We start from the raw sequence: 15,999 nt of genomic DNA, 5'->3' as shown, positions 1-15,999 counted from the left end.
TTAGGGACAGCAGAGACTACAGAAATCTTCAATACTTGCCTGTGCAGAGGAAGAGATGTGAACAACAATTTTTGCCCTCAAAGCAAGGCACCCCAGAAAGCCAATCATTATAATAAATGAGATAAACTATAATGCTAACATCTACAGAGATTTGGAGATGTTTGATGAAGTATTTATGGATAAAATGTTACTGTCTGTAATTACCTCATTAGCATATTTAAGAAATTTTAAGGAGAAAGGGTTAATTCCAGAAAAGAAGGAAGGTCAATCTCAAGAAAAGAAAAGAAAAAATCACCTAAAAAGAGCACTTAGCAGAGAGAAGTAAGACTGAGAGCAGGGAGATCAGATAGAAAACTATTAGAATAATGTAGGTAAGAAGTTGAAAGGACTCAAATCAATGGCAGAGGGGTGGAAAGGAATTTAGATATATAATTTGACTGACATTCTCTGGTGACACACAAGACTGGGCTAGGATGATGTCTAGGTAGAAGACAGATTGGTAGATGATGGTTCAAAGCAGGAGCTAGCTAATAACAGAGTCGCCATTTGTTGAATCCACTATGCCATACACTGTGGATGACCAGATGGGTGGTGTTATCATCTGCATTTTACATGTGAAGAACCTATGAAATCAACAGACCAAAAAGCACATATGTTTATCTCTTAGCTCTCCTAAGATCCTATTAACATGATCATACCGGAATTATTTTTTTAAGGTATAAATCCTCACTATCAAAGAAAATGGCATGAAAATCATCTAATAATGGGGAGAAATTTTTTCTGGAAGACCAAAAGTAGATGGAAGAACAATGAAACACGCATTAGAGGAGAGAGTAGTAGCCTACAGGAGTCTCAATGGAACCCCAGCAAAGGAGGGAAAAGGACCTATTGAACAGAACTCTGTTGTTAAAGTTTGGAAATGACAGCTCTGAAAGTCAGTTAAGAAGTGGGGTTGAGGTGCATGCCACAGCTAAAGAAGACCCAGTGCAGCCAAATAAATAAATAAATAAATATTTAAAAAAGATGTGGGGCTGAGGGACTTCTCTGGTGGTCCAGTGGCTAAGACTTCACGCTCTCAATGCAGGGGGCTCGGGTTAGATCTCTGGTCATGAAACTAGATCCTGCATGCTGCAACTAAGATCCCACATGCCACAACTAAAGATCCTGCATGCTGCAACTTAAGATCTCACATACCGCCAACTAAGACCTGGAGCAGCCAAACAAACAAATAAATAAATGAAGTGGGGCTGAAAAGAGTTTGACAGAAAGTCTGTATGACTCAATGCTTGGCCTTTCCTCCTACCTACATCCAAAATTTTAATACCTTCCTAAAATAATAATGATGATATATAGATTTTATATAAATACACTGAAGACCACTAGAATTAGAGCTGCTAGTGTGGGTATTGGTACCGAAAGTAATTACTTCTTCCGGCATTTAAATGGTACCCCTCTTCCTCCAGCTCACTCTTAGTTTTTTGTTTTTTTTTCACTCTTAGTTTTAACATCTGGCTTATTACTCACACACTCGAGTGGAACCAATTCTGCACACATGTGCCCCTTATGTTGTGTGGACTGATACTTGACTTATTAGAAGTTAGAATGGTTTTCTGCCAGTGTTTACGCCAATTCAATTACTAAATTCAAAGCCAGAGATTTGAAAGGGGGTTATTATATGTAGTGTTTTTCTATATGTAAGATTTCACCCAAGTTTTTAATGCAGGTTTGAAATAACAAGAAAAAAAGGTGAATTTAGCCTCCCAGCTTTCACATATACTAACAAAGTTTCCAAGAATAAGAATTAGAACAAAAGGATTATTAAAGAAGGATAGACGGCTGAGGAACTAGGATTATTCTAGATTAAAGGAGACTAATAAAACATGAATACAGGACTTCCGTGGCGGTCCAGTGGTTAAGACTCCACACTTCGGGACTTCCCTGGTGGCACAGTGGTTGGGAGTCCGCCTGCCGATGCAGGTGATACGGGTTCATGCCCCGGTCCAGGAAGATCCCACATGCCGCGGAGCAGCTGGGCCCGTGAGCCATGGCCACTGAGCCCACGCATCCGGAGCCTGTGCTCCGCAACAGGAGAGGCCACAACAGTGAGAGGCCCGCGAACGGAAAAAAAAAAAAAAAAAAAAAAAAAAAGACTCCATGCTTCCACTGCAGGGGGCATAGGTTCAATCATCCCTGGTCAGGGAACTAAGATCCCACATGCCGTGGAGTGCAGTGCAGCCAAAAAAAGTTAACAAATAAATAAAATAATTTTTATAAAAAAGAAAAGAACACCAAAAAAATGAAAATAAAAACAATAATATAAAAATGAGAAACCTACAATAAAATGGTAAGAAACACCACCCTTTACAAAATTAAAAATAAAAAAGTAAGTAAAAAATAAATAAAACGAATACAAAATGTAACGTGAGGACTTCCCTGGTGGCGCAGTGGTTAAGAATCCGCCTGCCAATGCAGGGGACATGGGTTCAAGCCCTGGTCCAGAAGATCCCACATGCCGCGGAGCAACTAAGCGAATGTGCCACAATTACTGAGCCCGAGTGCCACAACTACTGACGCCCACACGCCTAGAGCCTGTGCTCCACAACAAGAGATGCCACCACAATGAGAAGCCCGAGCACTACAATGAAGAGTAGCCCCCACTCAACACAACTAGAGAAAGCACTCGTATAGCAACGAAGACCCAACACAGCCGAAAATAATTAACTAATTTTTAAAAAGTAATGTGGGTTCCTAAAATTCTGGATTCTGCCGCCCACCCATTTTGTTCTTAGGAGATACATTTTGAAGTATTTAAGTATATACTTAAACATAAAGATCTGTAAAGTATTCTTAGTTTAGCAAATAATAATAATGATAATGATAACATTGTAAAATCTCCACATTTGTGAACCTATATGTGTAGGGTATAGGGGTGTTTATTTAACTAATGCAACATTTTGTAGGTCTAAAAGTTTTAAAAATAAAAGCTTGGGAATAATAACATGGACCTACTACTACTAGGGACTTGATAATAAGTTCTCATAGGTATGACAGCTGTTTTATAGTTATATAGGATAGTGTCCTTATTCCTTTTTTTTTTAAATTTATTATTTTTGGGGGGGGGGGTGCGTTGGGTCTTTGTTGCTGCTCGCAGGCTTTCTCTAGTTGCGACGAGCACAGGCTACTCTTCATTGTGGTGCACAGGCTTCTCACTGAGGTGGATTCTCTTGTTGCAGAGCACAGGCTCTAGGCGCGCGGGCTTCAGTAGTTGTGGCACATGGGCTTAGCTGGTCCGCAGCGTGTGGGATCTTCCCGGACCAGGGCTCAAACCCATGTCCCCTGCATTGGCAGGAGGATTCTTAACCACTGTGCCACCAGGGAAGTCCCTAGTGTCCTTATTCTTAATAGATGCAGGTACAAATATTTAGGGGTAAAGCTTAGTTATGTCTTACTTATCTCTGTACAGATTCATGAAAAAATTAAATGAATAAAAACATACCGATACATACCCACACATATATACTTATAAAGCTACTATAGTTCTAATCAAGTTTAATTAAACGGGAGGGGAGATGTGTGCATGTGACCACCTTACCGCAGCATCAACATTAGCAGGTGAGTCTCCATTAGGGTCTGCCAGCATAGAAATGACACTAATCATGATGGTTTCCACGGTGTGAATAGGCAGCCAGCGCTCCTCTGGCTTTTCATAACCATATTTATCTTCTCCGGGCTCGTGAAGAATAGAAATGCATACATCACCATTTTTATCAACTGCAAAATTAGAGATTAAGATTACTGTTTTAAATATTTAAAATAATTTGGCTATACATAAAATACATATTATAATAAACATGGTCCCGATTCCCATGGCATCTGTATAAAATTCAATACCACTGTACCATTAAAAAGATACAGAAATTAATTTCCAAAATGGAACCTGTTAACCTTTTAGGAAGACCAAAGATTGTACCAAGTAGGATCCACCTGACAAACCCAAAAGGAATGTAAGCTACCTTTTTCATTTGTGCAAAATTTCAAGACACCTAGTATGTAGATGGTGCCTAGCACTTACACGTAATAAATACAATGAAATGAAGAAATGGCATCTATTGAATCTGTTCTTCATTTGTAGAAAGTATATGGTCCAAACACCAGAACTGAGTTTCTAGATAATGAATTCCTAGTTTCCCCACTAACTTATTGATTGAAATTGTTAATAGTCAAAGGTCTAGAGACTTTCCTAAGAAAAAAATAAAAGGTAACATGATAATATACTTTTAAAATCACATAAAGGCAAAATTATATTTTCAGGGAAAAAGTATACTCAAATCCACAAAAGGAACATGTCATATTGCTAGTGAAAATTCATTAACATAAGTGATATTCATTAGGCCCCTAATCTATAAAATGGTTTTAAAATCCAAACCAAATTAACTGTTGATCAAAAGGGGTAGAGGGGTCCTAATCCACATTTACATCACAGAAATATTCCCTATTAGGAAACTATCAAAATCATAACATTCACTAATCTTCTACAGTGAAATGTTCCCTATTGCAAAAAGCATACTTATTGGAGAAATGTTAGAAAAGACAGAAAAGTATAAAATTTTGGTTAAAAATTTTTTAACCAAATTTCCAAACCCTATAAATAACCAATGACACTATTTACGTATATTTCATCCCTGACTTCCTACCTAAAGTCCAACAAATTTATGATAGGTATAATGTTAAAGCCTACTTTTCATCTCCTAACTCAAGCACTCCCCTGCTGTTATAAACTCTGGTTAACCAGAGTCAAAGTTCGTGTGCACTGTGGCTCTACGATAAATGCTTCTTGAACGTGTGCTGTGTGCCAGGCGCCCACCACCTGACTTGGAGTTCAGCAGTGAATGCAACATTCAAGACCCATGCCTTCAATGTCTTGTATATGAGCTGTTCTGCAATTAAGGTTCCTTTTCCCAACTCACCTACACCTCCTAGTAAAATCTCTTAACTAAAATGAAATAACTAACTAGATCAAGAGGCAAGAATAACAACAGCAAAACTTGTAACAGCACTATAAAGTTGAACAGAAAATGCTTACACAGTATTAAGATATTTTCCTCACTTATCACTTAAAATTTTTTCTTTGAGGAAGTCATTCTTTGAGAACATTTAACATCAAATGTTTGTATAGAATTCTATCAGAGAGAATCTATTTAAGACCCATTTTCCTTTTATAAAAATTATCATAATTTAGCACCTTTAAATTTTTTTAACCTTGTGTCATTTCATTTTAAACATACAGTTTAGTTTCTTAGAAAGAGGTTTTTATGCTTATACCTATTACCAAATTACACTTTAAAAATGCAAGATATGAGCTGATAATTCTGAGTGACAAGGCAATAAAACTAAGATTTTTCTTTATTGAAAAATTTTTAAATTTCACAACTGAAATCTAGTTTAAAATACTTTTAGGGGCTAAATTTTTCCATGTACAGAAACTTTATGTATTTCCTCTTTAGTCAAATGTCTGTTCATATCCTTTACTCATTTATGTACTCAATGTTTAGTTTTCTTCTTGCCAAACTGCTTCTTAATTTTCCTTGTTTAATTTTTGCCTGTTATTTTTTTTCTTTCATTTCAATACCCCAATAATGTTTTTTAATAGCTGGCCTTATTATCTGACACAAGATTCATTTAAGAATCCCATACTGAATTTAGTTACCATTTCTCTTTCCTCTTATAGTCTTCCAATATTTATTGCTTTTGAAACTAGAAATTTCTTGTTCCTAACACCCAGAAAATAATATTCACTATTTTAAAAAATCACCTGAAACTTTTTATTCCATTTAGAGTTTTAATTCACTTTGCTGTTTGGTGTGAAGTAAATTTCTAAATCAATTTCCCCATAAGTAGCTAGCCAACAGTCTCAGCATCAATGACTGAAAAGAAAACACAGCTCTTCTTCCATCTTGAAACTAAACTACCTGAACCATGCATACCCTTTCAAGCTATCTCCCTTCTCTTGAAGCTGTGCTCTAAAATTAGGAAAATCTGACTTCCCCTCGTCTTCTCTATTTACCCATCACTTGGGTACTCTCTTTTCTGCCTTATGGGAAACTGTCTTCTGCTTCCAAACAGGATGCTATGACTATTCTCACAAAGTGATTGGGAGAACATATTCTCCTGGGTACTTTTAAAGTCAACCCTTCTGGGCCCAAAACAACTGATACTGTTGAGGACACCTTCCTGGACACGTTTTCCTCTCTTACTTCCGTGGGCACACTTCCTTTCCCTGGTTCTTGAAGCCATTCTCTCAATCACTTTCTTTTTTCCCTTTTCCTTGGTCTGACTTTTGATGTTATCCTAATCTCCAAAATTAATCATCTTTTCCCTAAGTAAATTAAACCATTCATTATATCACAGTGTTACCCACCATCCCCCCCCCCGGCCAGCTTTATTAAGATATAATTGACATAAAATGTTGTGTTAAGGTATACCACATGATGATTTGATATATGTTACCTGTCATCTTGATGTCAGTAACTTCCAAGGCCCTAAGCTCACTGCTGAGCCTTGACTAGTTTTCTTTAATCACCTAAGTGGTTATGGCAACTGCACCTCCAGAAAACAAGTCCCAAATTGAATGCATCTAAGTCATACAAATAACTTGTATGACTTTACCATATAATAATTTTTAATAAAACAGCTTTTGAGATATAATTCATGTATTTGAAGTACACAATTTAATGGTTTCTAGTATGTTTAAAGAGTTGTATAACCATCACCACAATCAATTTTACAATACATTCATCACCATAGAAAGAAATGCCATACCCACTAGCAATTGATAAAATCCTCTATCTCCTAGCTATTTTGTCTGGTTTTCCCTTCCAAACCTTCCCCCGTGAGTATAAACTTTCTAGACATAAATATAGTCATGATGATAAATATAGTCATGATGAACCTATTATACAGCTTTAAAACTACTGAGTCTCCATGACTAAAGATACATATTCAAAATTCTATTTAAGAATCACATTCTCCATCATTCCCTGACTCCCTTTTCTATGCTACCAAACACCTTTATAACATCACTGTTGTCTCTGTTTCACCATTAAATTTATGTCGCTCTTTCCCTTACACATACCATAATATCCTTACAGAAAGACCATAACTCTATCATCTTTGTATCTCCAGCACCTAGCAGAAGCTCAAATGCTGGTTTTCCCTCTCGTTCCCATTGCAGACCACTCTCACTCCCCTTTCTAAGTCTAGCTCCTTCTGAACCTGCCATCCCTGGCCTGTTGCCTCCTTGGGTATCCTTTCTTCACAAAGCATCCCTTCTCTCAAATCAAGTCTTAATTACTTCACTCTCTAATGCCTTCTCCCTTATAACCTGCAAACCAACAATCCCTTCAACCTTAAAAAACAAAGAAAATAAACACTCATTTCAGTTGCCCTCTTCAACTACGGAGGCCATTGCTATTGTTCCTCTTAACAGAGGTTCCATGTACTGCTTACATATATTCTCTCATATAATTCTCACAGATAGAGAACCTAAGGTTCAAGAGGTTTTACCTACAGTAATATAGCTAATTTGTGGTAGAGACAACATTCAGAAACTTTGTTACATTTTCCTTTGAAATAGGTGCAAAATGATTGACTATTACACATCAAATAATTCAAGAGAAGGCAGGAGAAACTGCCAAAAGGCTAGGAAGAAATGAAAGAACATCCAAAAGGCAGATGTGGTCAATTTGTGCCTCCATATGACTATCGCTAATGTGTTCTACCAGAAAGAAATTATTTTTCTCCCTTCTTCCTAGTGCAAAAAATAACTATGTCTTTTGTGATCACCGCTATCTTAGATGTGATGAAATATGGTGGCTTCCTTAGTTCCCAATGGTTTTTTCCATTTGCCAGTCTAGTCTCTCCTAAGTAAGACTCATCTCTTTTTCAAGTCACTGAGTGCTATTACACTTCCTTGAAACAAAGCCTTGGTTTATTCATGCATCCGTTACCCTCACTGATTTTTGCTTCAACTAACATATAAGGGTTTCTATTCCTTGCAACTGAAAGTCTGGACTATGAGAAGTAGAATGCAGATTAGTGTAACTGTCTAAAAAGACAACTTTGATTACAAAACACTGATAGTCAAAATACTTAGGAAAGAAATTCTTGCAAGCTCTATCATACAAAACAAGGCCAAAAGTTCAGGGAGACTGTATACACATAGTTTATCTAGCCTAACCTTTGGCTCACAAAGTGAATTTTAAATGGTAGTACATCTTTGGGTAAAAAGTCAATGTCACCATTTTATGCACAGCAGTACTGGATACTTTTGAAGGTTTAAACACACAGTATTGTATCTCATTTGATCCTATCAATCACCTTATGAAGTAGGTAAGACATTCCTTTTTGACAGCTAAGAATATACATTAAAAGTTAAGTGTTGTCCATAGTCTAGGAGCTAAAATGAGAAAATAGAAATTAAAAATCCAGGTTTAATTACTTCTGTGCTTTTTGTAATAGCCAATGAGTCACCTAATACCTTGGAAATTATCTCCTCAATTATAAGAGCTCTATTAATGCTGAATATCACCCACCAACCCTGCCTCTAGTTAGGAACATCATGAGTCTCAAAACGAGCTGAAAACTAAGTAAGTAAGTAAATAAATAAAGATTTTTTTCCCATGTGATCTCTGTCACTCCTCTTCTAAGGAATCTAAATCCAAGCCCACGTGCATAACAAACACAACAAACTTAGTACAAAAATTCCAACGCAATTTCATTGAGAACTACATCTTCCTTATTGACCTTGAAAACTTCAGTGACAGGCCATCATACTTGCAAAGGTAAGAGTAAAACTAGATAAACTTACCATTTGGGTGCCAGATTTCTGTAATGAATTTCATTTTAGGAGGCCGAAGGGGATAATCTTTTGGGAAAGTGAGATGAGCCTTAAAAACACCACCTTCACTGAAAATACAAAAACAAAAACAAGTTCTTGCCTATAAGTTCCTGCTTATAAATAAGAAAATTATTAAAACAAACATAAAACAAGGATGCTAGTGCTAACACTATAAACAAAATAAATAATCTGGATTTCAAGCAGTTTACTTTACTCAAATATCCAGTTTAATAAACTGTCATACCTACCACCTTATTAAACTCTCAAAAAACAGTAAAATGAAAGAAACAGCTTTTAAAAAAGCCATCCAGATCAGATTACACGACTGCTGTGCTACAAACCTTTTAAACTCTTCCCACTGCACTTAAAACAAAATTTAAAAGTTAAGTTTAACATTGCCTATCAGGGTCAACTTGCCAATTTCTCTCTACGTTGATCTCAATCTTCCACTCTTCTCTCTCGTTCCAGCCAGTCTTCTTTCTGTTCTTCAAACACAACAAGCTTTTTCTCATCTGAGAGCTTATGCATTTTCTTATTCCCTCTCTGGGAACAGCTGTGCTGACCTTCAATCCATCCATCCATTTATTCATCTTATCATTTAACAAATATTTATTCAGTCTTTACGTGTCAGACACTGGGAGTACCGCAGTGAACAAGCATAAAGTCTCTCAAGGCGTTTAGAATCGGGTGACTTTCCAAAGTAGGGCTGTGCAACAGAACTTTCACACACTAGAGATGGTCTATAGTTATGCTGGCCAATATGTTAGCCACCAACCACTTGTATCAATAATATGGCTAGTACAACTAAGGAACGAATTTTTAATCTTGTTTAATTCTAATAGGCACATGTGGCTGTGACTGTTGTGTTAAGGCAGTGCAGAGCACTGTCATTTGCTTAGGAACTGTTCCTGAACAACTGTCAAAACAACATAAGTCATTGTTAAAGAAAACCAATGAAAAAAAGTCAGCCTTATGGGGCAAAAATGACAAAGTTCCTGACTTGTGTCCTTGGGTACTAGCTGTCTCCTCTGTTTGAAGCACTGTTCTCCCTTTGTCATATTCAGAACTCAGCTTAAATGTTACCTCTTGAGAAAGATTTTACTTGACTACCCAATCTTAACTAGCCACTGTGTCCCTATATTACACGGACCTCTTTTCATTTCTTTATTGTGAAAGCAATTCACACCTCTGATTCTCTTATTGTAAGGTGTACACCCCATCAGAGCAGGGTCATCTGACTGTGTTTGTTTCAGACCAGTGAGAAATGGAATCCTCAGCTCATTAAATGGTTTTCATTCATTAAACAAATAGATAATGATTATCTACCTATGGGAGGCACCGTTGTATGTAAAAGAATACAGCAGGGAACAAGACATTAGAGGTCACTGATTTATGGCACTTACCGTTCTAGAGTCAGAGGAAAATATCAAGAAAAATACCAGTAATACTGGAATGATATGAGCAATTATTGTTAATTTTTTTTTTTAATCTATAGAATAAGCTCATTTGCCTTTATGAAGAAAAAGTGAGGGTACGTTTGTATACAAATAGAAAAATGTCTGGAAACATGACACCAATATATAATAATAATGTTTAATTAACTTTGAAGCACAAGATTATGAGATTTTTTTACTTTCTGCTTTGTACATTTTGATATACCATGAATTTTTAACCACAAGCAAGTATTAACTCTTACTGCCTTTTTCTAATCATAAAAGCAAGATGAGGGGAGAGGGGAGTTAAACAAAGAAAGGTAGATCATTAACACCAAATACTTCTGAATACTTAGGAAAGGCCACTAGATTAGGAGTATAAAAAGTAACCTCGATTTTAAAAATCTCAAAACAGAGTATATGAGAAATTAGAAGAAAGAAAATAAGGGTAGTAAAGGGCTTACCAAGAACAAGAAAGAATATCCTTTCCTTTTGCACAGGAAGAAAACAGAATGAATGTAGTACAGATATCCAGGGGTAAAAAGGAAGAAAGCTGACAAAATTTTATGCCTGCCTTATGGTTTTAATTTTCCTAATTTATGAGACTATCTATTGAAGGGAAAAAACACAAAGACTTGAGGGAAATGGAGACTAGAACAGCAGTTGTAAAGAGCACATTACACTGTTAAGAGGTAAGTCTACCTTCTCGGACTATGTTACCCCAGCTGGATAAAGTAGTGCCAAAACTGGCCTTAGGACATATTAATTCTATGAACTAGTTTTTCAAACTGGGGCTGCAAAGCTAATTAAGTGAGTCACTAACCAGTTTTCTTTATAAACAAATAAAAACAGAAAAAAACATGGGCACTTATCACAAATAGTTTGTTTCAGTTATAAAATCTAGTTTGTTTCAGTCATAAAATCTACATGCATGTTTCTTTCTATTCATTAAAGTGTCTTAAGTATACACTGGGTCATGATGTAAAATATTTCTGATTATGGGTTGTGGTTTAAAAAAAACAAAAACAAAAACACTTTGAGAGCCACAAATACAGAAAATAGCCAAGAATCTATGTAAAAGAACATCAAAACAGCTACCACAAAGCCCATGTACTTTATCCCACTGGTAAGACTATTCCCTGATACTAAGTTAGCTTTTCTGGGTCCCTGAGTTCTGACTGATATCAGATCTACTTAAAAGTTTTATATTAGGGGCTTCCCTGGTGGCGTAGTGGTTAAGAATCCACCTGCCAATGCAGAAGACATGGGTTCGAGCCCTGGTCCAGGAAGATCCCACATGCTGCAAAACAACTAAGCCCATGAGCCACAACTACTGAGCCCACGTGCCACAACTATTGAAGCCCATGAGCCTAGAACCCGTGCTCCACAAGAGAAGCCACCTCAATGAGAAGCCCGCACACCTCAAAGAAGAGTAGCCTCCACTCGCTGCAACTAGAGAAAGCCCACACAACAAAGACCTAACAAAGCCAAAAATAAATAAGTAAAATAATTTTTTTAAAAAAGCTTTATATTAACTGATTGGAATTCCTATCATGAAAAATTGCCTTCGTCTATTAAATTATTTTCAATCTTTAAATTTTAATACGACTATCCTTAAAAGTTTAAAGTACACAATTTTAACTCTGTCTGCAATGTCCTCACCCATTCTAAACTAATCATGCAGTTCCTTACAGTTTTTCTCCTACAGGTGGAATCTTTCACTTCTCTAATACCTGTGAAAATCCTACTTGTTATTTTTAAAAGCCTAGTTCAGTAGTCCCAACTTATGGGCACAAACTTCTTGTGAACAGTGAACAGCCAAGTTAGCAAAAAACTCAAAACACTGAAAGAGTACAAAACATAGTAAACTAAATATTAAAATGTCACATATTCACTGTTTTTCAATTATATAAAGATCTACTATGATGAACAAAATGAAAGTTTATGAAAAGCATCAATGAATTAAAAATACCTTCCCTCCCATTATACATTCTCTTCACAGATATTAATAGTATAATTACTAGCATGATGTTAAAAAGAGGTATGAAACCAATAGTTTCACATTTGAAAAGGTTGAGAAATCTAGGCCTAGTTCAAGTTTCTTCTATTAGGCTTCCCTTACCGTTTTTGTATTAAAATTATAAAAATCTTTCAAGTATCAGATCCTATCATTCTACTTTGTCAGATCCTATCATTCTGCCATATTTACTTATTTAAATGATATACCATATGCTGCCATCTGAAATTTTGCTCAACACTGTTCTTTTATATATTCCTGTTACTATCTGTCTCCTGTTTATTCGTTTTTAAATGCCACAATTTTTCTATTACAATCAAAATGTTTGCTTCCGCTTTCTTTTGCTATTACAAACAACAGAATGTTGAACATTCTGAACTCTTTCTAGGCATTGGGTTTTACCCTAGAAATGAAACAAGACAAAGTTTAAATAACTGTTTAAAGTCACATAGATAACAGTGGTGGACTCAGGGAGCTAAACAAAGACTGTCTCCAAAACTCACGTTCTTAAGCACTCAATGGTAACTGGCACGGCACTGCCACTGATCAATCAATCTCTAAGCCATGCAGGCAGGTTCATTCCCTCCAAAATTTCATTACGGAATATATGGCTTGCGCCTCTAAGTTTTAAAGAGAATTGCGGAAGAATGTTGTTAGTGTAAAAGAATCTTAATCAGAGAGCTTAGTTAGCCGCCTCTTCATTCTCCATACCCACTCAAGGTAAGGCAATACTACAAAATACATATAATCTCAAGATTCTCCAGATTCTTCACATCATTGCCAGAGGTAGGAAACAAAATAAAGCATACTTCTTGAGCACGCTAGCCATTAGTGATGAAAAAGAGAATAAGAGATACAGGAAAGGTATACACTCACCATTCCCTCATACAAATTTTTAAGATTTATGATTACATGGTGCTACCCATGTCTCCTAAAGTTTCTTTAAAAACCTACTGCCATCCTACCTGACATTTTTCTTGCCGTGGATATGGGCAGCTAGCCACACTACTTGATAATCATTAGTCTGAAAATAGCAGGCATGTCACACCAGTTTCAGAATGTTTTTCATAGAAAGAAAGCCTCAAGAGGGGGCTTCCCTGGTGGCACAGCAGTTAGGAATCTGCCTGCCAATGCAGGGGACACGGGTTCAAGCTCTGGTCCGAGAAGATCCCACATGCCGCAGAGCAACTAAGCCCGTGCGCCACAACTATTGAGCCTGAGCTCGAGAGACTGCGAGCCACAACTACTGAGCCCGTGTGCCACAACTACCGAAGCCGGCGCGCCAAGAGCCCGTGCTCCAAAACAAGAGAAGCCACCACAATGAGAAGCCCACGCACTGCAAGGAAGAGTAGCCCCCGCTCACTGCAACTAGAGAAAGCCCACGCGCAGCAACAAAGACCCAATGCAGCCAAAAATAAATAAATAATTTTATTTTTTTTAAAAAAATCCTTATTTTCTAAGCCAGCTAAAATCCAATTTCTGTTGCTTGTAGCAAAAAGCGTACTAACTATTACAGTTACTAACTCTTCAGTTCCCACTTCAGACATCTCTTCCTCTGGGAAAAATTCCCTGACACACTCATAACCTGCCAAGCTACCAACTAGTTCTCACAACACCTGATGCCTCCCTCCATCATGGCTGTCCTCAAATAACTATGCAATGAGCTGTCTTGCCGACTAAACTGTAACTAGCCTCTTTGGGAGCAGTGACTATCAGCTAATTCAAGGTCATGCTCCTAGCATCTAGCATTAAGAGTGCTGAAAAAACATTTGGAAACTAAATGAATGAGTAATGTAAATGTCAGTATACTGCTTTATTTTTGCAACCATTCTAAATAGGAAGTCTCTAAAAGGGATGGCCTAAACTCAATAAATCATAAACCTCTTTTTTGAGGGCTGTAAAAACAATTTTATAACTATCAGCACATAAATTTTAGAAAAGGTCATTAATAAAAAGCAATCATACCAAAGTAATTTTGGATGATTATTATAAGGTCTGTCAATTGCATTAAGGCTTCATTACTCACAGGATGTTCAAAGTACGTGTGGCACTAAGGTTAAACTGCAGCCCAGGTGCAGCCAGTGCTCTCATCAGGAAGGGACAGTGCAGAAGTGGCAGCCGGTTGTCTCGTCAGCAAGTCCAGAGGAGCTGCCACAAATGCTTCTGCTGTCCACACCTCTGATCAACAGCCAGCACTTTTTAAATGTATACGAAAGGCCAGAAATAGATTTTTATAGGCGGCAAGAATGGCCTGTTAATTAGTGCAATGAGTATTAAATGTCTCTCTTTGGTGAAGCTGAAGGGACACAACATATATATGGACCAGCTGATAATATTTAGAGATGTATGCCACCATCGCACGAAAAAAGTGTAATAATTTTGCAAGGTCCTTAGAGATCGAGGTCAAACCTGGATGCCTAAGTAATCTTCTACACAGACATTAGTTTAGGAGAATTTCTCTTTTTATTGCATATCAACTTTAAGATTAACAAGATTCTGTCACTGGAATGTTGCTGTATCTCCCTTGAGTAAACCTTCACGCAATATGTTTTGATTTAAAAACCTAGAAGACCAGAACCTCATCAGGCTCATAGGCCAGGCTGCATGTATGATTTTTGTGTGCAAAATTTGGTAAGAAACTTGCTTTCAAATAAATAATATTAAGGTTGTGGAGGAATACCTCTAGGATGGCTTTCACTGGCTACTGTTATTTACCAAACTAACACTGTAGAATGACTAAATTGAGGTATTTTAGTTTGCAACAATTACCAATGCAGGGACTTCCCTGGTGGCACAGTGGATAAGACTCCGAGCTCCCAATGCAGGGGGCCCAGGTTCAATCCTGGTCAGGGAACTGGATCCCACATGCATGCCACAACTAAGAGTTCACACGTCACAACTAAGGAGCTTGTGAGCCTCAACTAAGACCTGGTGCAACCAAATAAATAAATGTTTTAAAATAAATAAATAAAAATAATACCATTAAAAAAAGTTACCAAGGCAAACATACCACTGGGAAATCAGCAAAAATTTTGATTGGGAATAGTTGTGACAAAACATAAATCATTTTTTTCAGACCTCAGAAAACCCCCAAATCAATACTACAGCTCAACTCTGTATGTCATACACCAGTTTGCTCTGGTATAGAACTAGCTCTGAATTTTCTCTTATATCAGGTGTTGGCGAAGGGGAGACAAAGGAGGTACCATCTCAGAACATCTAAAATAGAACTATTTCACCATCAAAAAAATGTTTGATGTATCCGAATCCTTGCTGCTTAGTACCATCGAGGACCACAGCTAAGTGACCAAGTATACTCCCCAAGAAGGTCCCTGCTGTCCTTCAGTTGTATGTCTTCGAGAAGGTTGCTGCATTTTTTTTCAATACCTCAACTTCTATAATAAGTGTGAGACTTGTACTAGTCACTAACATCAGATAGTCATGATCCATCTTACAGAACATTAAATATAAGTTTAAGTTGGTCTGCAAACACACAGAACAGAAAATCAGACTGTGGTCTTTGAATCTAAAAATGTATTATGTAACATATTTAAGAAACTCCATCTTTTTCTATTGCTCTTTGATTACACCACATTCTGTTGTGTATCTTTACATCAGTTAATAGTGATTAATTAAAAGTGATTAACTTTATC

The 15,999-nt window shown here is 36.9% G+C and overlaps 1 protein-coding gene across 1 annotated transcript in view; it reads right to left on the bottom strand.

Annotated features, from left to right (window-relative positions):
- The window catches only part of UBE2G1 (ubiquitin conjugating enzyme E2 G1), a 101,511-nt gene that overhangs the window by 13,643 nt on the left and 71,869 nt on the right, over window positions 1-15,999 (bottom strand). Inside the window, exons 3-4 of the mRNA XM_059046822.2 lie at window positions 8,867-8,964; window positions 3,593-3,771 (exon numbers count right to left, since the gene is read on the bottom strand). Coding sequence (XP_058902805.1) covers window positions 3,593-3,771; window positions 8,867-8,964 — 277 coding nt within the window. The remainder of the gene's footprint in view (window positions 1-3,592; window positions 3,772-8,866; window positions 8,965-15,999) is intronic.

The sequence above is a fragment of the Kogia breviceps genome, chromosome 19 (assembly GCF_026419965.1).
Source record: "Kogia breviceps isolate mKogBre1 chromosome 19, mKogBre1 haplotype 1, whole genome shotgun sequence".
NCBI classification, from domain to species: domain Eukaryota; kingdom Metazoa; phylum Chordata; class Mammalia; order Artiodactyla; family Physeteridae; genus Kogia; species Kogia breviceps.
This window is presented reverse-complemented; position numbering and strand designations above follow the sequence as displayed.